The sequence below is a fragment of the Cyprinodon tularosa genome, unplaced genomic scaffold (assembly GCF_016077235.1).
Source record: "Cyprinodon tularosa strain WSP-4 unplaced genomic scaffold, ASM1607723v1 ctg991, whole genome shotgun sequence".
NCBI classification, from domain to species: domain Eukaryota; kingdom Metazoa; phylum Chordata; class Actinopteri; order Cyprinodontiformes; family Cyprinodontidae; genus Cyprinodon; species Cyprinodon tularosa.
The window spans coordinates 118402-139208 of record NW_024039775.1 but is presented as its reverse complement, the minus strand read 5'-3'; the positions used below and the strand labels follow the sequence as shown (position 1 = coordinate 139208).

Sequence of the window (20807 nt, the reverse complement as noted above, 5' to 3'; positions counted from 1 at the left end):
AAGGAACAGCACTAGACTGGTTGAAATCTGATCTATCTGATCTATTTCAGTTTGTTCATGTTAATGATAGATCTTCAACACGCTCAAAGGTTACCTGTGGAGTACCACAGGGATCAGTGCTAGGACCAATTCTCTTTACTTTATACATGCTCCCAATCGGTAGAATTATTAGACAGCATGGGATTAATTTCCACTGTTATGCTGATGATACCCAGCTATATCTGTCTATAATCCAGATGAAGCTAACCCATTACATAGATTACAGGCATGTCTGAAGACATAAAAACCTGGATGACTCTTAACTTTCTGCTTCTGAATGCAGACAAAACAGAAGTTATAGTCTTTGGACCAGAGTCTCTGAAAAAGAAGCTGATTAGCCAGTCACTTCATTTGGATGGGATTAAACTGATTTCAGATAATAAAGTAAAAATCTTGGTGTTGTTTTTGATCAGGACCTGTCATTTAAATCCCAGATCAAAGAGGTTCTAGAATTTCCTTCTTTCATCTGAGGAACATTGCAGAAATGAGCAATCTCCTGTCCAGGGGTGATGCTGAGAAACTAGTCCATGCATTTGTTACTTCAAGGCTGGACTATTGTAATTCTTTACTATCAGGAAGTCCACAAACTGTAGTTAAAAGCCTTCAGCTGATCCAAAATGCTGCAGCCAGAGTTCTGATGGAAATGAAAAAGAGAGATCATATCTCTCCTATCCTGGCTTCTCTTCATTGGCTTCCTGTTAAATCCAGAATAGAATTTAAAATCCTCCTTCTCACATATAAAGCCTTAAATGGCCAAGCTCCATCTGATATCAGAGATCAGAGACCAGGAATTTCAGGATGATGGATGTATGAAGGATCATCTGTAGGTACTGGTAGTAAAGGGAAACCATTCGTGTGCTCTTACTGCCACCTGCTGGACTGAAGATACAGAGCAGTTTCTCTCAGGATGTGCTGTAGCTTTTAGAGAAACAGGAACAGCAGATTGATAAATTTCACAGGAATTCTCTACTCGGCTTAAACACATCCTGAAGGGGCGACTGGGCCTCCAGTGGGTTAATCGCTCCCTCACTGCAGGCTTCCAGATTGAGAAGTTTAGACCATAGTCATAATATAAGAGTAGTCCCTGCATTGGCTGTCCCGGCGCAGGAAAACGGGCGCCATCTTGGGGAGGTCGACCTGCTACTCCAACCAGCTGGTTTGACCTGCATGTCTGTCAAGTTTTAGACATTAAAAAAATATCTAAAACTTTTAATGAGCTGCTGCTTTGCAACATTCATCCTGTCAGAATAATCTATCTTAACCCCACTGAGAATATTTAAATAAAATGAACCATTTGTTTGTTTTCATGAAAAAATAAAACTGTAAAAATTGGTTCAATATTCAGCGAGTTAAAGTTGATTAAACACTTTACACTGAGTGGAGCTGTTGACCGCCCCAAGATGGCGCCAAAAATCACGTCAGCGCCGACAGCAGAAAGCTGTGGATGCGGATGTCTGTTGTTTAAAGAAAACGTGTTTATGGTGTGGTTGGAGGTTCAAATCCTCTCGAATGGCTTCATCCTGACCCTAATGCCCCTCTGCAAATATCTGGAAATCTAAAGGAAAAGGGCTAATGTGGATTTAATGGCTGCTGTGGCTGATGGGTGGCAGCAGGTGGCGCTGCGCTCTAGAAGAACCCTTCAGTCAACAGAACAGGAGAAGAAGAACCCCTCCGTCACACAGAAGAAGAAGAAGAAGTGGCCTCCACTGGGTGTTGGTCTTTGTGGACCTGCTGAGGAGAAGATGGGATTTCTAAAGGAATTCTGACCGAGGTTCTGCTGGTTCCCATGGGTCCACTGGATCCTTCCGAACCGAACCGGTCCGCAGGAGCTATGCTGAGCTAACCGGCTAGCTGCTCAGGTTGGTGCTTCCGCATTTAAAGGCTTTAAAGTCATAGAAATAAGAAGCAAAGCGGAGATGAAGGAGTTTAATTCATAGAGAAATGTCCCCATCATGATTCGGCTCTGAAATAATCCGCCTCTGCTCATTATTCCCACTGAAATTAACTAATTTTAATCCCTGGATGGTGGCTCCATTTTAGGCTCTGTGTTGTTTCTCTCATAAGGAAACTGGAGTTAAACCGTTTTTAGGAGTCTGTAATCCGGATTAACCCGAATGTAAACAGGCCCAACAATAAAGCAGCAAACCGGACTGACTGTTTTATCGGTTTAATCCTGATTATTCGTTCAGTAGAAACAGCCGGAGTAAAATCAGGCTTTCTGTCTATGGAGTTCTGCTTGGTTCTAACTAAGCTGCTTCTGCAGGATGGCTGTTCCCTTCAGGATCCCCAAGAAGAAACAGGCTGAGGGCTTTGGCTCCGCCCACCATCAGCTGTCACCTCTGGCCCGTCTCCATGGCTCCCAGGTCACTGCGGTAAGACCGATCAGTTTAAGGTGGTATGGCTGAGTAAATAGTTTAATGTTGATTTAAGGTGGTATAGCCTGACGGGCAGAGCAGCGCTTAGCAGCATCGCTTCACTGGTTGCACACGTTCCCAGTCGTTCCCAGACGTTCCCAGTCATTCCCAGACATTCCCAGTCATTCCCAGACGTTCCCAGTCATTCCCAGACGTTCCCAGTCATTCCCAGACATTCCCAGAGATGGATGAAGCTTCTCTTCCATGGCGTTCCTTTCTGGGTTCTCTGCAGACCCAGTGGGAGCAGGCTTAAGGTGGTATTAATGGATGCTGTAGAAGGTGATGTTGGAGCCGTGGTTCCTCTGGAGGAGCTGGAGGAAGAACAGAACCTCAGGTTCTCTGCAGACCCAGTGGGAGCAGGCTTAAGGTGGTATTAATGGCTGATTCTGCTGTGTTCTGGTCAAACAGGGTTTTGGGAGTCCACCCCGAAGAGGCGGAGCTGACAGGATGCATGCTGGGAAAGCAGCAGGTTCCTCGCCAGCTGGATGGAGGTTGGCTGAGGCTCCCCCTTCAGGTCCAGCTTGTTACTGCGTCTGATGTGAAGCTCGCACCGTGACGGTTTCTTCTTCTTCTTGTTGCTCAGAGCGCCATCCAGGCAGCCATTCAGGAACTACGTCCAAACGCTGCAGGGACTCGACAGCCCCAACCGAGGTGGAGCTTCATCAGCCAATCACGTGTCAGCAGAAGGCAGGAGCAGCCAATGGCAGCAGCGAGGAGAGGGCTCCTCTAACGGGTGAGGAGATAAGAGCTTATCGTGGCCGAGCAGAAGCTGCTGCTGGAGCTGCTGGTTGATGTTTTCTCTGATGGATGCTAACGCTCCGTCAGCAGCTCCAGCTTTCCCAGGATTCCCAGCTTTCCCAGGTTTCTCTGAAGAAGGCATCTCTGGATTTAAGGATCATCTGTTCAGATAAAGAGTGAGTCTAATGTGGAGACGTCTGTGGAACAGGAGCAACAGAAACGAGGAGAAGCTAATGATGCTAAAGGCTACTATTGATCAGAGGTTCTAAAGCAGGAGGATAATCGGATCAGAACCAGGGATCAGGACAAAGGGGTAATGATGAAAATGATCCATGTTGGCAGCCGCTCCCTGATTGGTTAAGCCTGGTCACCGTCCGGGTCACGGAGCGGCGACCGCCCTGACTGCCGGGGATCCCCTGCTCCACCCTGAGCGGTTTCCATAGCAACCCTACTTAGCTGCACCGCCTCTTCAAACGATCTGGTTCTGATGGCCGATCCTGGTTCTGTCGAATCGCTGTTGATTCCCTGTTTGTCCTGCAGGTGGCGCCCTAGCAGAGCGTCTGACCGCCTGCTGCGGCCGGAGGACGTCTCAGAGCTTGATCCCCCACCACAGAAGAAGAAGTCTGCCTGTTCTGGTGAGGCCCGGTTCCATCCGTCCATGAGGGATTGGGTCGGCTCTGCTGACGTGAGGTTCTGGTTCACGCAGGTCGGTCCTGGTCCAGTAACGCCATCAGCGTGGAGTCAGAGGACTGCCTGGCAGAGCTGAGAGCAGAGGAGCATGCTGGGAGCTGGAGTCCTGAGAGGAGGGAGGACGCTGCCCCCATCAGCAAGGTAGGAGAACTGCAGCTGCTCAGCCTCCTGCTGACCCCGCGCCTCCTACTGATCCCGAACCTCCTGCTGATCCCGAACCTCCTGCTGACCCTGCTCCCCCTCCCCCACTGACCCCGCTACCCCTCCCCCACTGACCCTGCTCCCCCTCCCCCACTGACCCCGCGCCTCCTACTGATCCCGAACCTCCTGCTGACCCTGCTCCCCCTCCCCCACTGACCCCGCTCCCCCTCCCCCACTGACCCCGCGCCTCCTGCTGACCCCGCTCCCCCTCCCCCACTGACCCCGCTCCTCCCGCTGACCCCGCGCCTCCTGCTGACCCCGCTCCCCCTCCCCCACTGACCCTGCTCCCCCTCCCCCACTGACCCTGCTCCTCCCGCTGATCCCGCACCTCCTGCTGATCCCGCACCTCCTGCTGATCCCGCTCCTCCTGCTGATCCCGCTCCTCCTGCTGACCCTGCTCCCCCTCCCCCGCTGACCCCGCTCCTCCCGCTGACCCCGCGCCTCCTGCTGACCCCGCTCCCCCTCCCCCACTGACCCCGCTCCTCCTGCTGGCCCCGCACCTCCTGCTGATCCCACACCTCCTGCTGATCCCGCTCCTCCTGCTGATCCCGCTCCTCCCGCTGACCCTGCTCCCCCCGCTGGCCCCGCACCTCCTGCTGATCCCGCTCCTCCTGCTGATCCCGCTCCTCCCGCTGACCCTGCTCCCCCTCCCCCACTGACCCTGCTCCCCCTCCCCCACTAACCCCGCACCTCCTGCTGACCCCGCGCCTCCCACTGACCCCGCACCTCCTGCTGACCCTGCTCCCCCTCCCCCACTGACCCTGCTCCCCCTCCCCCACTAACCCCGCTCCTCCCACTGACCCCGCACCTCCTGCTGACCCTGCTCCCCCTCCCCCACTGACCCTGCTCCCCCTCCCCCACTAACCCCGCTCCTCCCACTGACCCCGCACCTCCTGCTGACCCCGCACCTCCTGCTGATCCCGCTCCTCCTGCTGATCCCGCTCCTCCCGCTGACCCTGCTCCCCCTCCCCCACTGACCCTGCTCCCCCTCCCCCACTGACCCCGCACCTCCTGCTGACCCTGCTCCCCCTCCCCCACTGACCCTGCTCCCCCTCCCCCACTAACCCCGCTCCTCCCGCTGACCCCGCGCCTCCTGCTGACCCCGCGCCTCCTGCTGACCCTGCTCCCCCTCCCCCACTGACCCTGCTCCCCCTCCCCCACTAACCCCGCTCCTCCCGCTGACCCCGCTCCTCCCGCTGACCCCGCGCCTCCTGCTGACCCTGCTCCCCCTCCCCCACTGACCCTGCTCCCCCTCCCCCACTAACCCCGCACCTCCTGCTGACCCTGCTCCCCCTCCCCCACTAACCCCGCACCTCCTGCTGACCCTGCTCCCCCTCCCCCGCTGACCCCGCACCTCCTGCTTATCCCTCTCTTCCTCCTGACCCCCCTCCACTCTGTCTGTTCCAGAGCATCGGATCAGAACCGGAGGAGCAGCCTGCGTCTCCCTGCAGAACCAGCAGGCCTCCAGCTTCCTCCCCCACCATGAAGACGGCGGCGTCTCGCAGCAGGACACGGCGGGCGGAGCTGAGGGACGTGATGGAGACACAGAGGGACCGATGGAGACGGTTCCGGGAAACCAGAACCCGACCCGCTGGACCACGGCTGAGACTGAAGAGTCCCAGTCAGCCTCCCAGTGAACCCAGTGAGTCTGATCTGGACCTCTGGTTCTGTTGATGTTCTGATCCGAGGCCATCAGCCGCTCCTCTTTCTCCTCTCAGTCGTTCTGTCCAGTGAGGAGGAGCCGGACCTAGACCTGGACCAGAACCAGAACCAGGGCAGCGGAGAAGAAGGACCAGAACCGTCCCAGAGCAGCAGAACTACAGACAGAGCGGGACGCCATGGGAAGCAGGTCTGAGAACCGTCTGAGCCGGACCGTCTGAGCCGGACCCACTCTCAGAATCTGGCCCGGTTCTGCAGCTGCTGACCCGCATGTGTTCCTCTCCTCCAGGCTCCGCCCTCCTTCCTGCAGCTGGACTTCAGCCGGCTCCACTTCGGCCTGATGGAGGCCGGCGCCGGTGGCTCCATGACGGTCCGTCTGTGGCTCCTGTCCCGGGTTCTGGAGTTCTGATCCAAAGTTCTGACCCAGAATGTCTCTGTCTCTGCAGATCACGGAGAACGGCGTCCTGCTCCCGCTGACAGGTACCAGCCGCCTCCCGGCCCTCTAACTCCGGTCTTAGCTCCGCCCTAACGCCAGCCTGTGTCTCCAGGGTCGGAGGTTGCCCAGGTAACGGTGGTGGCGTCCCAGCTGCGGGGCTACGGGCTGTGGGATGGGGGCGTGGCCAGTGGAGGCCCCTCCCCCTCGCTGCTCTTCCTCTGGGTGTCGGAGGCTCAGGCCAACCTGCTGCTCCGCGAGCTGGCGCCCCTCCAGGCGTCCGGCGCCGACGGTGAGAGCTCAGGATGAGCCGGGTCGGTTCTGGTTCTGGTCCGACCCGCCGCCTGCTCTCATGGCTCTGACCTGTTCTGTCCCCGCAGCTCCGTCCTGCTCCTTCCTCCTGCTGGTTCTGAAGGAGCGGCTCCAGGACCTGCAGGTCGCCCTGCTGGCCTCCATCTTGGACCTGGACCAGTACCAGCAGAACCGCTGCACCCCCTGCCCCATCCCGCGGGCCCAGGGCCTGCTGATGATCCGCCGCTGTCCTCCTCCTCTGGACCGGCGCCTCCTGCTGCTGCTGGGGTGCCCCGCTGTAAGGTTTCCATGGAAACGCTTTAGGGTGGACCCAGGTTCTGGAACAGGTCCGAAGGTTCTGCTGCTAAAACGCTGTGGAACCAGAACCAAGCAGGCGGGTTTCGGACCGTCCGGAACCGTAAAGAAAAAGGTTCTGGTTCCAGTCGGGTTTGCTGGATTTCGGTTCTGCTGTTTAAATCATAATTAGTCGACTGATCAGTTAAGGTTTTTGTCTCCATGGTGACAGACAAGGCGCTAGCTCTTGATGGAACCCTCCTACTCAATGGTTCTGGTCCGATCCGTTGATGGAACTCTCCTACTCAATGGTTCTGGTTAGATCCGTTGATGGAACTCTCCTACTCAATGGTTCTGGTTGGATCCGTTGATGGAACCCTCCTACTCAATGGTTCTGGTCAGATCCGTTGATGGAACTCTCCTACTCAATGGTTCTGGTCCGATCCGTTGATGGAACCCTCCTACTCAATGGTTCTGGTCAGATCCGTTGATGGAACCCTCCTACTCAATGGTTCTGGTCAGATCAGTTGATGGAACCCTCCTACTCAATGGTTCTGGTTAGATCAGTTGATGGAACTCTCCTACTCAATGGTTCTGGTCAGATCCGTTGATGGAACCCTCCTACTCAATGGTTCTGGTCCGATCCGTTGATGGAACCCTCGTACTCAACGGTTCTGGTCCGATCCGTTGATGGAACCCTCCTACTCAATGGTTCTGGTCCGATCCGTTGATGGAACCCTCGTACTCAATGGTTCTGGTCAGATCCGTTGATGGAACCCTCCTACTCAATGGTTCTGGTTAGATCAGTTGATGGAACCCTCCTACTCCATGGTTCTGGTCAGATCAGTTGATGGAACTCTCCTACTCAATGGTTCTGGTTAGATCAGTTGATGGAACCCTCCTACTCAATGGTTCTGGTCAGATCCGTTGATGGAACTCTCCTACTCAATGGTTCTGGTTAGATCAGTTGATGGAACCCTCCTACTCAATGGTTCTGGTTGGATCCGTTGATGGAACCCTCCTACTCAATGGTTCTGGTCAGATCCGTTGATGGAACTCTCCTACTCAATGGTTCTGGTCAGATCCGTTGATGGAACCCTCCTACTCAATGGTTCTGGTCAGATCCGTTGATGGAACCCTCCTACTCAATGGTTCTGGTCAGATCAGTTGATGGAACCCTCCTACTCAATGGTTCTGGTTAGATCAGTTGATGGAACTCTCCTACTCAATGGTTCTGGTCAGATCCGTTGATGGAACCCTCCTACTCAATGGTTCTGGTCCGATCCGTTGATGGAACCCTCGTACTCAACGGTTCTGGTTAGATCCGTTGATGGAACCCTCCTATTAAATGGTTCTGGTCCGATCCGTTGATGGAACCCTCGTACTCAATGGTTCTGGTCAGATCCGTTGATGGAACCCTCCTACTCAATGGTTCTGGTTAGATCAGTTGATGGAACCCTCCTACTCCATGGTTCTGGTCAGATCAGTTGATGGAACTCTCCTACTCAATGGTTCTGGTTAGATCAGTTGATGGAACCCTCCTACTCAATGGTTCTGGTCAGATCCGTTGATGGAACTCTCCTACTCAATGGTTCTGGTTAGATCAGTTGATGGAACCCTCCTACTCAATGGTTCTGGTTAGATCAGTTGATGGAACCCTCCTACTCAATGGTTCTGGTTAGATCAGTTGATGGAACCCTCCTACTCAATGGTTCTGGTCAGATCCGTTGATGGAACTCTCCTACTCAATGGTTCTGGTCCGATCAGTTGATGGAACCCTCCTACTCAATGGTTCTGGTCCGATCAGTTGATGGAACCCTCCTACTCAATGGTTCTGGTCCGATCCGTTGATGGAACCCTCCTACTCAACGGTTCTGGTTAGATCAGTTGATGGAACCCTCCTACTCAATGGTTCTGGTCAGAACCTGGCAGAGAAGAACCATGGTTCTGATTCTGATCTGGTTCCGGTTGGGTTGGGCCGGTTGTGGTTCTTGTCCAGTTGGGCTGTATCTGGTTCTGGTTCTGGTTCTGGTCCGGTTTTGATTTTTAGCAAAGCTGTTGATCATTGAGGGAAATCTTGGAAGATTCAGCTGACGGAGGTTCTGCTCACCTGCTGGTTCTGGTTCTGACCCGGTTCTGTTTACCGACAGGCGTCCGGTCAGTCAGGCGGTACCAGGAGTTCGGCTGGTATGCAGCTGCTTCCCAGCAGGTAAGTCCAGTTGGATGAGCCGGTTCTGGTTCTGTTCCGGTGGGTCCGTTAACCCTGGGCCGTGTCTGCAGGCTGATCCAGTACCCCGTGGTTCCGGGTAAAGGTCGGATCTCTGTGACCCAGGAGGACCTGGACTGTCTGGAGCCCGGAGAATTCCTGAACGATGTCATCATCGACTTCTACCTGCGGTACGGCGCCGCCTGTCCCTCTGAGCGCCTGCAGTTCCCTCCCTGACCAGCAGGTGTCTCCTGTCGCTGCAGGTACCTGGTCCTGGAGGGCGTCAGCGGTACGGTGGCCCAGAGGACCCATGTCTTCAGCAGCTTCTTCTACAAACAGCTGAGCAGGCGGCGGGCGGCCGGAGAGAGCGATGCGCCGTCTGTCGTGTAAGAGCCGCCGTCACCGCCTCTGATCAAGTGATGATGTCACTCTGATGTCACTATTCTGCTTTGCAGCGACCGTCACGCCAGACATCAGAGAGTGAAGACATGGACGCGTCACGTGGACATTTTCACCAAAGACTTCCTGTTTGTGCCTGTCAATCAAGAGTGAGTTTCTCTTCTGGTTCTGGTAGGCGGGTCTGACCTGCTCTTCTGGTTCTGGTAGGTGGGTCCGACCTGCTCTTCTGGTTCTGGTAGGCGGGTCCGACCTGCTCTTCTGGTTCTGGTAGGCGGGTCCGACCTGCTCTTCTGGTTCTGGTAGGCGGGTCCGACCTGCTCTTCTGGTTCTGGTAGGCGGGTCCGACCTGCTCTTCTGGTTCTGGTAGGCGGGTCCGACCTGCTCTTCTGGTTCTGGTAGGCGGGTCCGACCTGCTCTTCTGGTTCTGGTAGGCGGGTCCGACCTGCTCTTCTGGTTCTGGTAGGCGGGTCCGACCTGCTCTTCTGGTTCTGGTAGGCTGGTCCGACCTGCTCTTCTGGTTCTGGTAGGCGGGTCTGACCTGCTCTTCTGGTTCTGGTAGGCGGGTCCGACCCGCTCTTCTGGTTCTGGTAGGGGGGTCTGACCCGCTCTTCTGGTTCTGGTAGGCGGGTCTGACCCGCTCTTCTGGTTCTGGTAGGCGGGTCCGACCTGCTCTTCTGGTTCTGGTAGGCGGGTCTGACCTGCTCTTCTGGTTCTGGTAGGTGGGTCCGACCCGCTCTTCTGGTTCTGGTAGGTGGGTCCGACCCGCTCTTCTGGTTCTGGTAGGCGGGTCCGACCTGCTCTTCTGGTTCTGGTAGGCGGGTCCGACCTGCTCTTCTGGTTCTGGTAGGCGGGTCTGACCCGCTCTTCTGGTTCTGGTAGGCGGGTCTGACCCGCTCTTCTGGTTCTGGTAGGCGGGTCCGACCTGCTCTTCTGGTTCTGGTAGGCGGGTCTGACCTGCTCTTCTGGTTCTGGTAGGTGGGTCCGACCTGCTCTTCTGGTTCTGGTAGGTGGGTCCGACCCGCTCTTCTGGTTCTGGTAGGCGGGTCCGACCTGCTCTTCTGGTTCTGGTAGGCGGGTCCGACCTGCTCTTCTGGTTCTGGTAGGCGGGTCCGACCTGCTCTTCTGGTTCTGGTAGGCGGGTCCGACCTGCTCTTCTGGTTCTGGTAGGTGGGTCCGACCCGCTCTTCTGGTTCTGGTAGGCGGGTCCGACCCGCTCTTCTGGTTCTCTGCTCTCCGTTTGGATCCAGAGGTTCTAAGAACAGAACCGGTTTCCTTAAACCTGGTGATGCATTCAATGGCCCCTTTAGGGGTGGGAAATTAGACTTTGTCTATTGTTCTATGAACACGTCCATTTAAATGGAAGAAAATCACCTGAACTTACATTAAAATATAAGATGATGAACAAAAATACCTGAGCTTTAACGGAGTGGCTCCGAGTCCAACAGAGTGGCTCCGAGTCCAGCAGAGTGGCTCCGAGTCCAGCAGAGTGGCTCCGAGTCCAACAGAGTGGCTCCGAGTCCAGCAGAGTGGCTCCGAGTCCAGCAGAGTGGCTCCGAGTCCAGCAGAGTGGCTCCGAGTCCAACAGAGTGGCTCCGAGTCCAGCAGATTGGCTCCGAGTCCAGCAGAGTGGCTCCGAGTCCAACAGAGTGGCTCCGAGTCCAACAGAGTGGCTCCGAGTCCAGCAGAGTGGCTCCGAGTCCAGCAGAGTGGCTCCGAGTCCAGCAGAGTGGCTCCGAGTCCAACAGAGTGGCTTGACGTGTCGGAGGGGTTTCACCTGGCGAATGAGACCTGGAACAGGTTCCTGTTTCTGTGTTTCCTCAGAGCTCACTGGTTCCTGGTGGTGGTCTGCTTCCCCGGCCTGGAGGACGTTCGGATCGAGGAGTTCTCAGGTGAGCAGCTGACCCAGTTTTCCTCAGCTGACCCAGACAGCTGTGGAGCAGAACATCATGTCCGTGTTACTGTTGATTAAGGCGTCACTTGTTCCAGACTGAACCCTCGCTCATTATTTGCTTCTGCTGATTGTCTATAAAACGGACCTGCTGGGCCCGTTTAAACACGCCTGCTCCTCTAATGGACCCAGATGGTTCTGTTCACCAAAACACATGTTTCATGTTGCTGCAGGTGGAGCAGAGAGAGCTGCAGGAAAAGCAGACCTGAGGAGCCAGAGACCGCCGGTAAACATGTCTGCTTCTAGCCAGTCAGGCGTGTGGAGCAGCAACAGCATGTAGCGTGTTCTGAGGCGCATAGCCATAGGTCCCTCTAACATGTAGCGTGTTCTGAGGCGTGTAGCCGTATGTCCCTCTAACATGTAGCGTGTTCTGAGGCGCGTAGCCATAGGTCCCTCTAACATGTAGCGTGTTCTGAGGCGTGTAGCCGTATGTCCCTCTAACATGTAGCGTGTTCTGAGGCGCGTAGCCATAGGTCCCTCTAACATGTAGCATGTTCTGAGGCGTGTAGCCGTATGTCCCTCTAACATGTAGCGTGTTCTGAGGCGTGTAGCCATAGGTCCCTCTAACATGTAGCGTGTTCTGAGGCGTGTAGCCATAGGTCCCTCTAACATGTAGCGTGTTCTGAGGTGTGTAGCCGTATGTCCCTCTAACATGTAGCGTGTTCTGAGGCGTGTAGCTGTATGTCCCTCTAACATGTAGCGTGTTCTGAGGCGTGTAGCCATAGGTCCCTCTAACATGTAGCGTGTTCTGAGGCGTGTAGCCGTATGTCCCTCTAACATGTAGCGTGTTCTGAGGCGTGTAGCCATAGGTCCCTCTAACATGTAGCGTGTTCTGAGGCGTGTAGCCCTATGTCCCTCTAACATGTAGCGTGTTCTGAGGAGTGTAGCCGTATGTCCCTCTAACATGTAGCGTGTTCTGAGGAGTGTAGCCGTTTGTCCCTCTAACATGTAGCGTGTTCTGAGGCGTGTAGCTGTATGTCCCTCTAACATGTAGCGTGTTCTGAGGCGTGTAGCTGTATGTCCCTCTAACATGTAGCGTGTTCTGAGGCGTGTAGCTGTATGTCCCTCTAACATGTAGCGTGTTCTGAGGAGTGTAGCCGTATGTCCCTCTAACATGTAGCGTGTTCTGAGGAGTGTAGCCGTTTGTCCCTCTAACATGTAGCGTGTTCTGAGGCGTGTAGCTGTATGTCCCTCTAACATGTAGCGTGTTCTGAGGCGTGTAGCTGTATGTCCCTCTAATATGTAGCGTGTTCTAATATGTAGCGTGTTCTGAGGCGTGTAGCCATAGGTCCCTCTAACATGTAGCGTGTTCTGAGGCGTGTAGCCATAGGTCCCTCTAACATGTAGTGTGTTCTGAGGCGCGTAGCCATAGGTCCCTCTAACATGTAGCGTGTTCTGAGGCGTGTAGCCGTAGGTCCCTCTAACATGTAGCGTGTTCTGAGGCGTGTAGCCATAGGTCCCTCTAACCTGTAGCGTGTTCTGAGGCGCGTAGCCATAGGTCCCTCTAACATGTAGCGTGTTCTGAGGCGTGTAGCCGTAGGTCCCTCTAACATGTAGCGTGTTCTGAGGCGCGTAGCCATAGGTCCCTCTAACATGTAGCGTGTTCTGAGGCGCGTAGCCATAGGTCCCTCTAACATGTAGCGTGTTCTGAGGCGCGTAGCCATAGGTCCCTCTAACATGTAGCGTGTTCTGAGGCGTGTAGCCATAGGTCCCTCTAACATGTAGCGTGTTCTGAGGCGTGTAGCCATAGGTCCCTCTAACATGTAGCGTGTTCTGAGGCGTGTAGCCGTATGTCCCTCTAACATGTAGCGTGTTCTGAGGCGTGTAGCCGTAGGTCCCTCTAACATGTAGCGTGTTCTGAGGCGTGTAGCCGTAGGTCCCTCTAACATGTAGCGTGTTCTGAGGCGTGTAGCCATAGGTCCCTCTAACATGTAACGTGTTCTGAGGCGTGTAGCCATAGGTCCCTCTAACATGTAGCGTGTTCTGAGGCGTGTAGCCGTAGGTCCCTCTAACATGTAGCGTGTTCTGAGGCGTGTAGCCGTATGTCCCTCTAACATGTAGCGTGTTCTGAGGCGTGTAGCCGTAGGTCCCTCTAACATGTAGCGTGTTCTGAGGCGTGTAGCCGTAGGTCCCTCTAACATGTAGCGTGTTCTGAGGCGTGTAGCCGTAGGTCCCTCTAACATGTAGCGTGTTCTGAGGCGCGTAGCCATAGGTCCCTCTAACATGTAGCGTGTTCTGAGGCGCGTAGCCATAGGTCCCTCTAACATGTAGCGTGTTCTGAGGCGTGTAGCCGTAGGTCCCTCTAACATGTAGCGTGTTCTGAGGCGCGTAGCCATAGGTCCCTCTAACATGTAGCGTGTTCTGAGGCGCGTAGCCATAGGTCCCTCTAACATGTAGCGTGTTCTGAGGCGTGTAGCCGTATGTCCCTCTAACATGTAGCGTGTTCTGAGGCGTGTAGCCGTATGTCCCTCTAACATGTAGCGTGTTCTCTGCAGTGCTCCCTGCTGGGCTGTCAGAGGAGAACTGTGACCCAGAGGTGAGTTCCTTCCTGTTTTCTGACACTCGGCTGCTTTTATTGTTAGAATTTAACTTTTTCTCTATATTGTATTTTTCAGTTTTCATGTTAGTGGATTTATTTTGGTAATTTGGACATTTTTCCTGTTGAAGTTTAATCAAACTAAGCCAGTCGATAGTGTATATTTGTATAGTGGTGGGTTCTGCGTTGGATGGTTCCCTTAAGGGAACCGTTGGAACCTGATCAGGGTTTATCTCCTGCCTGCAGGCCCTGCATTCTGGTCATGGACTCTCTGAAGCTCTCGTATCACGACGGCGTCTGCAGACTAATCAGAGAGTGAGTAGCTCCTCCTCCTCCACCCTCAGCACCTCCTCTCTGTGGTCCTGTCTCATGCCTGCTATGCCCTGCAGCTACCTGCAGGTGGAGTGGGAGGCCCGGAGGAAGACTCCCCGACTCTTCAGCCCAGACAGCATGAAGAGCTGCAGCTGCAGGGTTCCTCAGCAGGACAACAGCAGCGACTGCGGCCTCTACCTGCTGCAGTACGCCGAGTGCTTCCTGCAGGTGGGCAACAGGAAGTGATGTCACTATGATGATTGTGGTCTGCGCAGCACCTGAAACACCAGAGTTCAGATCTGGCTCCTCCTTCGCTGACTGGGTTGGAGATAATCAACGCCGTCCCTCATCATCCAGATTCCTCCTCTCTGCCACACAGAGAGACCCTGAACCCAGCATGCTCCTGGTCCCTGAGACGGACCCTGAACCCAGCATGTTCCTGGTCCCTGAGACGGACCCTGAACCCAGCATGCTCCGGGTCCCTGAGACGGACCCTGAACCCAGCATGCTCCGGGTCCCTGAGACGGACCCTGAACCCAGCATGCTCCTGGTCCCTGAGACGGACCCTGAACCCAGCATGCTCCTGGTCCCTGAGACGGACCCTGAACCCAGCATGCTCCGGGTCCCTGAGACGGACCCTGAACCCAGCATGCTCCTGGTCCCTGAGACGGACCCTGAACCCAGCATGCTCTGGGTCCCTGAGACGGACCCTGAACCCAGCATGCTCCTGGTCCCTGAGACGGACCCTGAACCCAGCATGCTCCGGGTCCCTGAGACGGACCCTGAACCCAGCATGCTCCGGGTCCCTGAGACGGACCCTAAACCCGAACCCAGCATGCTCCTGGTCCCTGAGACGGACCCTGAACCCAGCATGCTCCTGGTCCCTGAGACGGACCCTGAACCCAGCATGCTCCTGGTCCCTGAGACGGACCCTGAACCCAGCATGCTCCTGGTCCCTGAGACGGACCCTGAACCCAGCATGCTCCGGGTCCCTGAGACGGACCCTGAACCCAGCATGCTCCTGGTCCCTGAGACGGACCCTGAACCCAGCATGCTCCTGGTCCCTGAGACGGACCCTGAACCCAGCATGCTCCGGGTCCCTGAGACGGACCCTAAACCCGAACCCAGCATGCTCCGGGTCCCTGAGACGGACCCTGAACCCAGCATGCTCCGGGTCCCTGAGACGGACCCTAAACCCGAACCCAGCATGCTCCTGGTCCCTGAGACGGACCCTGAACCCAGCATGCTCCTGGTCCCTGAGACGGACCCTGAACCCAGCATGCTCCTGGTCCCTGAGACGGACCCTGAACCCAGCATGCTCCTGGTCCCTGAGACGGACCCTGAACCCAGCATGCTCCGGGTCCCTGAGACGGACCCTGAACCCAGCATGCTCCTGGTCCCTGAGACGGACCCTGAACCCAGCATGCTCCTGGTCCCTGAGACGGACCCTGAACCCAGCATGCTCCGGGTCCCTGAGACGGACCCTAAACCCGAACCCAGCATGCTCCGGGTCCCTGAGACGGACCCTGAACCCAGCATGCTCCTGGTCCCTGAGACGGACCCTGAACCCAGCATGCTCCGGGTCCCTGAGACGGACCCTGAACCCAGCATGCTCCGGGTCCCTGAGACGGACCCTGAACCCAGCATGCTCCTGGTCCCTGAGACGGACCCTGAACCCAGCATGCTCCGGGTCCCTGAGACGGACCCTGAACCCAGCATGCTCCGGGTCCCTGAGACGGACCCTGAACCCAGCATGCTCCGGGTCCCTGAGACGGACCCTGAACCCAGCATGCTCCGGGTCCCTGAGACGGACCCTAAACCCGAACCCAGCATGCTCCGGGTCCCTGAGACGGACCCTAAACCCGAACCCAGCATGCTCCGGGTCCCTGAGACGGACCCTAAACCCGAACCCAGCATGCTCCTGGTCCCTGAGACGGACCCTGAACCCAGCATGCTCCGGGTCCCTGAGACGGACCCTGAACCCAGCATGCTCCTGGTCCCTGAGACGGACCCTGAACCCAGCATGCTCCGGGTCCCTGAGACGGACCCTGAACCCAGCATGCTCCGGGTCCCTGAGACGGACCCTGAACCCAGCATGCTCCGGGTCCCTGAGACGGACCCTGAACCCAGCATGCTCCGGGTCCCTGAGACGGACCCTAAACCCGAACCCAGCATGCTCCGGGTCCCTGAGACGGACCCTGAACCCAGCATGCTCCGGGTCCCTGAGACGGACCCTGAACCCAGCATGCTCCGGGTCCCTGAGACGGACCCTGAACCCAGGATGCTCCGGGTCCCTGAGACGGACCCTGAACCCAGGATGCTCCGGGTCCCTGAGACGGACCCTGAACCCCGGGTCCCTGAGACGGACCCTTAACCCAGGATGCTCCGGGTCCCTGAGACGGACCCTGAACCCCGGGTCCCTGAGACGGACCCTGAACCCAGCATGCCGTTCAATGAGCCATTAGATGCCATTAAAGCCTGAACACACAATTAAGATCAGTTTAACAAGTTTAATCGATTAGGATCAAACAGTTTAACGAGTTTAATTAAGATCAAACGGTTTAACGAGTTTAATCGATTAAGATCAAACGGTTTAACGAGTTGAATCTATAAAGATCAAACGGTTTAACGAGTTGAATCTATAAAGATCAAACAGTTTAACAAGTTTAATTGATTAAGATCAAACAGTTTAACAAGTTTAATCGATTAAGATCAAACAGTTTAACGAGTTGAATCTATAAAGATCAAACAGTTTAACAAGTTTAATTGATTAAGATCAAACAGTTTAACAAGTTTAATCGATTAAGATCAAACAGTTTAACGAGTTGAATCTATAAAGATCAAACAGTTTAACGAGTTGAATCTATAAAGATCAAACAGTTTAACGAGTTGAATCTATAAAGATCAAACAGTTTAACGAGTTGAATCTATAAAGATCAAACGGTTTAACTGGTTAAGGTGGAGCCATCAGCCTTGTTTAAATGGTCACTAATTGAACCTGTTCTTCTGATTGGCTCTTTCAGAACCCTGTGGTCCATTTTGACCTCCCGCCGCTATTGCAGAACTGGTTTCCACGGCAACAGGTGCGGCAGAAGCGCGAGGAGATCCGCAGCTTGATTATGAGGCTGCACCGGACCCAGCTGAGCGAGCAGAACCAGAACCCGAGTTCTAACGTGTGAATGTAAATCCATTCCCCCCCCCCCCTTTTCTTTTTAAATAAAATAAAAGTATTTATTTAAGCTCGGGAGGCTGGGGCTCTTATTTTGAAAGACCAATCGTTTCTGTCCAAAGTTCTGACCCGGTTCCTGCAGTTCTCTTGCTGGAGTCTCTGGGTTCCGTAGTGATACGGTGCGGTTTGGTTGAGTAATCCCGGGTTTAGCACGGCGCCCCCTGCTGTGAACCAATCAGCTTACGGCTCATTAAGTGGATCAGTGATGGGGGGGTTCTGCTGGCTGAACCGGGTTTCTGTAACAAAACAACCTGATCATCGGATCACAGAACCAGCGGGGGGCTGAGAGACACACCAGAACCACTGATGGACACACCAGAACCCCTGATGGACACACCAGAACCGCTGATGGACACACCAGAACACACCAGAACCACTGATGGACACACCAGAACCCCTGATGGACACACCAGAACCGCTGATGGACACACCAGAACCCCTGATGGACACACCAGAACCCCTGATGGACACACCAGAACCGCTGATGGACACACCAGAACCCCTGATGGACACACCAGAACCCCTGATGGACACACCAGAACCGCTGATGGACACACCAGAACACACCAGAACCACTGATGGACACACCAGAACCCCTGATGGACACACTAGAACCCCTGATGGACACACTAGAACCCCTGATAGACACACCAGAACCCCTGATGGACACACCAGAACCCCTGATGGACACACCAGAACCCCTGATGGACACACTAGAACCACTGATAGACACACCAGAACCCCTGATGGACACACCAGAACCCCTGATGGACACACCAGAACCCCTGATGGACACACCAGAACCGCTGATGGACACACTAGAACCCCTGATGGACACACTAGAACCCCTGATGGACACACCAGAACCGCTGATGGACACACCAGAACCGCTGATGGACACACCAGAACCCCTGATGGACACACCAGAACCGCTGATGGACACACTAGAACCCCTGATGGACACACTAGAACCCCTGATGGACACACCAGAACCGCTGATGGACACACCAGAACCGCTGATGGACACACCAGAACCCCTGATGGACACACTAGAACCCCTGATGGACACACCAGAACCCCTGATGGACACACCAGAACACACCAGAACCCCTGATGGACACACCAGAACACACCAGAACCCCTGATGGACACACCAGAACACACCAGAACCCCTGATGGACACACCAGAACACACCAGAACCCCTGATGGACACACCAGAACCCCTGATGGACACACCAGAACACACCAGAACCACTGATGGACACACCAGAACCCCTGATGGACACACCAGAACACACCAGAACCCCTGATGGACACACCAGAACCCCTGATGGACACACCAGAACCCCTGATGGACACACCAGAACACACCAGAACCCCTGATGGACACACCAGAACACACCAGAACCCCTGATGGACACACCAGAACACACCAGAACCACGGAATGACACACCAGAACCCCTGATGGACACACCAGAACCCCTGATGGACACACCAGAACACACCAGAACCCCTGATGGACACACCAGAACCCCTGATAGACACACCAGAACACACCAGAACCCCTGATGGACACACCAGAACCCCTGATGGACACACCAGAACACACCAGAACACACCAGAACCACTGATGGACACACCAGAACCACTGATGGACACACCAGAACCCCGATGGGCACACCAGAACCCCCGATGGACACACCAGAACACACCAGAACCCCTGATGGACACACCAGAACCCCTGATAGACACACCAGAACACACCAGAACCCCTGATGGACACACCAGAACCCCTGATGGACACACCAGAACCCCTGATGGACACACCAGAACACACCAGAACCACTGATGGACACACCAGAACCACTGATGGACACACCAGAACCCCGATGGGCACACCAGAACCCCCGATGGACACACCAGAACACACCAGAACCCCTGATGGACACACCAGAACCCCTGATAGACACACCAGAACCCCTGATAGACACACCAGAACACACCAGAACCACTGATGGACACACCAGAACCACTGATGGACACACCAGAACCACTGATGGACACACCAGAACCCCTGATGGACACACTAGAACCCCTGATGGACACACCAGAACCCCTGATGGACACACCAGAACACACCAGAACCACTGATGGACACACCAGAACCCCCGATGGACACACCAGAACACACCAGAACCACTGATGGACACACCAGAACACACCAGAACCACTGATGGACACACCAGAACCCCCGATGGACACACCAGAACACACCAGAACCACTGATGGACACACCAGAACCCCCGATGGACACACCAGAACCCCCGATGGGCACACCAGAACCCCCGATGGACACACCAGAACCCCTGATAGACACACCTGAAATTGTCCAGTTCTGATCCAGCTCTCTTTAGCTCCTGGTTCTGGCCTGGTTTGGGTTCTGGAATCATCGGTTTCTCTTCAGGTCTGGAAAGCCCCTATAGTTCTGGTCCCAGTTAACCGTTCTGGTGGACTTAGATTGGAATTGTTCAAGAGGTGTGGTTCTGGACTGGTCCATTTAGAACGGATGTGTGTGTTTGACTTCATCTGACCTCTGGTTATATGGCTCCAGTATTCCTACTGGAGCCAAAGATAACCAGAACCAGTAGGAATACTGGAACCAAAGATAACCAGAACCAGTGGTAATACTGGAGCCATAGATAACCAGAACCAGTAGGAATACTGGAGCCATAGATAACCAGAACCAGTGGTAATACTGGAGCCAAAGATAACCAGAACCAGTAGGAATACTGGAGCCAAAGATAACCAGAACCAGTAGGAATACTGGAGCCATAGATAACCAGAACCAGTGGTAATACTGGTGCCAAAGATAACCAGAACAAGTAGGAATACTGGAGCCAAAGATAACCAGAACCAGCCGGAATACTGGAGCCATAGATAACCAGAACCACTGGGAATACTGGAGCCAAAGATAACCAGAACCAGTAGGAATACTGGAGCCATAGATAACCAGAACCAGTGGTAATACTGGTGCCAAAGATAACCAGAACCAGTAGGAATACTGGATCCATAGATAACCAGAACCACTGGGAATACTGGAGCCAAAGATAACCAGAACCAGTAGGAATACTGGATCCATAGATAACCAGAACCACTGGGAATACTGGAGCCAAAGATAACCAGAACCAGTAGGAATACTGGAGCCATAGATAACCAGAACCAGTAGTATTCCCAGTGGTTCTGGTTATCTATGGCTCCAGTATTCCTACTGGTTCTGGTTATCTATGGATCCAGTATTCCTACTGGTTCTGGTTAGCTTTGGATCCAGTATTACCAGTGGTTCTGGTTATCTATGGCTCCAGTATTCCTACTGGTTCTGGTTATCTATGGCTCCAGTATTCCCAGTGGTTCTGTTT

At 54.6% G+C, this 20807-nt stretch overlaps 1 protein-coding gene across 3 annotated transcripts; it reads left to right on the top strand.

Annotated features, from left to right (window-relative positions):
• The first annotated feature begins 1892 nt into the window (after positions 1 to 1892).
• On the top strand, positions 1893 to 17407 carry LOC119777229 (sentrin-specific protease 7-like). Of its 3 annotated transcripts, XM_038276056.1 has the most exons (22): positions 1893 to 1898; positions 2303 to 2411; positions 2862 to 2944; positions 3037 to 3186; positions 3732 to 3826; positions 3898 to 4022; positions 5490 to 5724; positions 5801 to 5931; positions 6031 to 6111; positions 6188 to 6221; positions 6290 to 6466; positions 6555 to 6763; positions 8910 to 8968; positions 9040 to 9156; positions 9229 to 9351; positions 9421 to 9513; positions 11186 to 11253; positions 11486 to 11538; positions 13808 to 13848; positions 14095 to 14163; positions 14238 to 14388; positions 17184 to 17407. In XM_038276056.1, exons 2-22 carry the CDS (start codon positions 2304 to 2306, stop codon positions 17337 to 17339), a joined length of 2358 nt encoding a protein of 785 aa, XP_038131984.1. In that variant the 5' UTR covers positions 1893 to 1898; position 2303; the 3' UTR covers positions 17340 to 17407. The 3 variants fall into 3 exon arrangements, with proteins under 3 accessions (XP_038131984.1, XP_038131986.1, XP_038131985.1); XM_038276058.1 differs by lacking the exons at positions 14095 to 14163; positions 14238 to 14388 and having other exon boundaries at positions 17184 to 17399; XM_038276057.1 differs by lacking the exons at positions 1893 to 1898; positions 2303 to 2411; positions 2862 to 2944; positions 3037 to 3186 and adding an exon at positions 3230 to 3367.
• The last annotated feature ends 3400 nt before the right edge of the window (positions 17408 to 20807 follow it).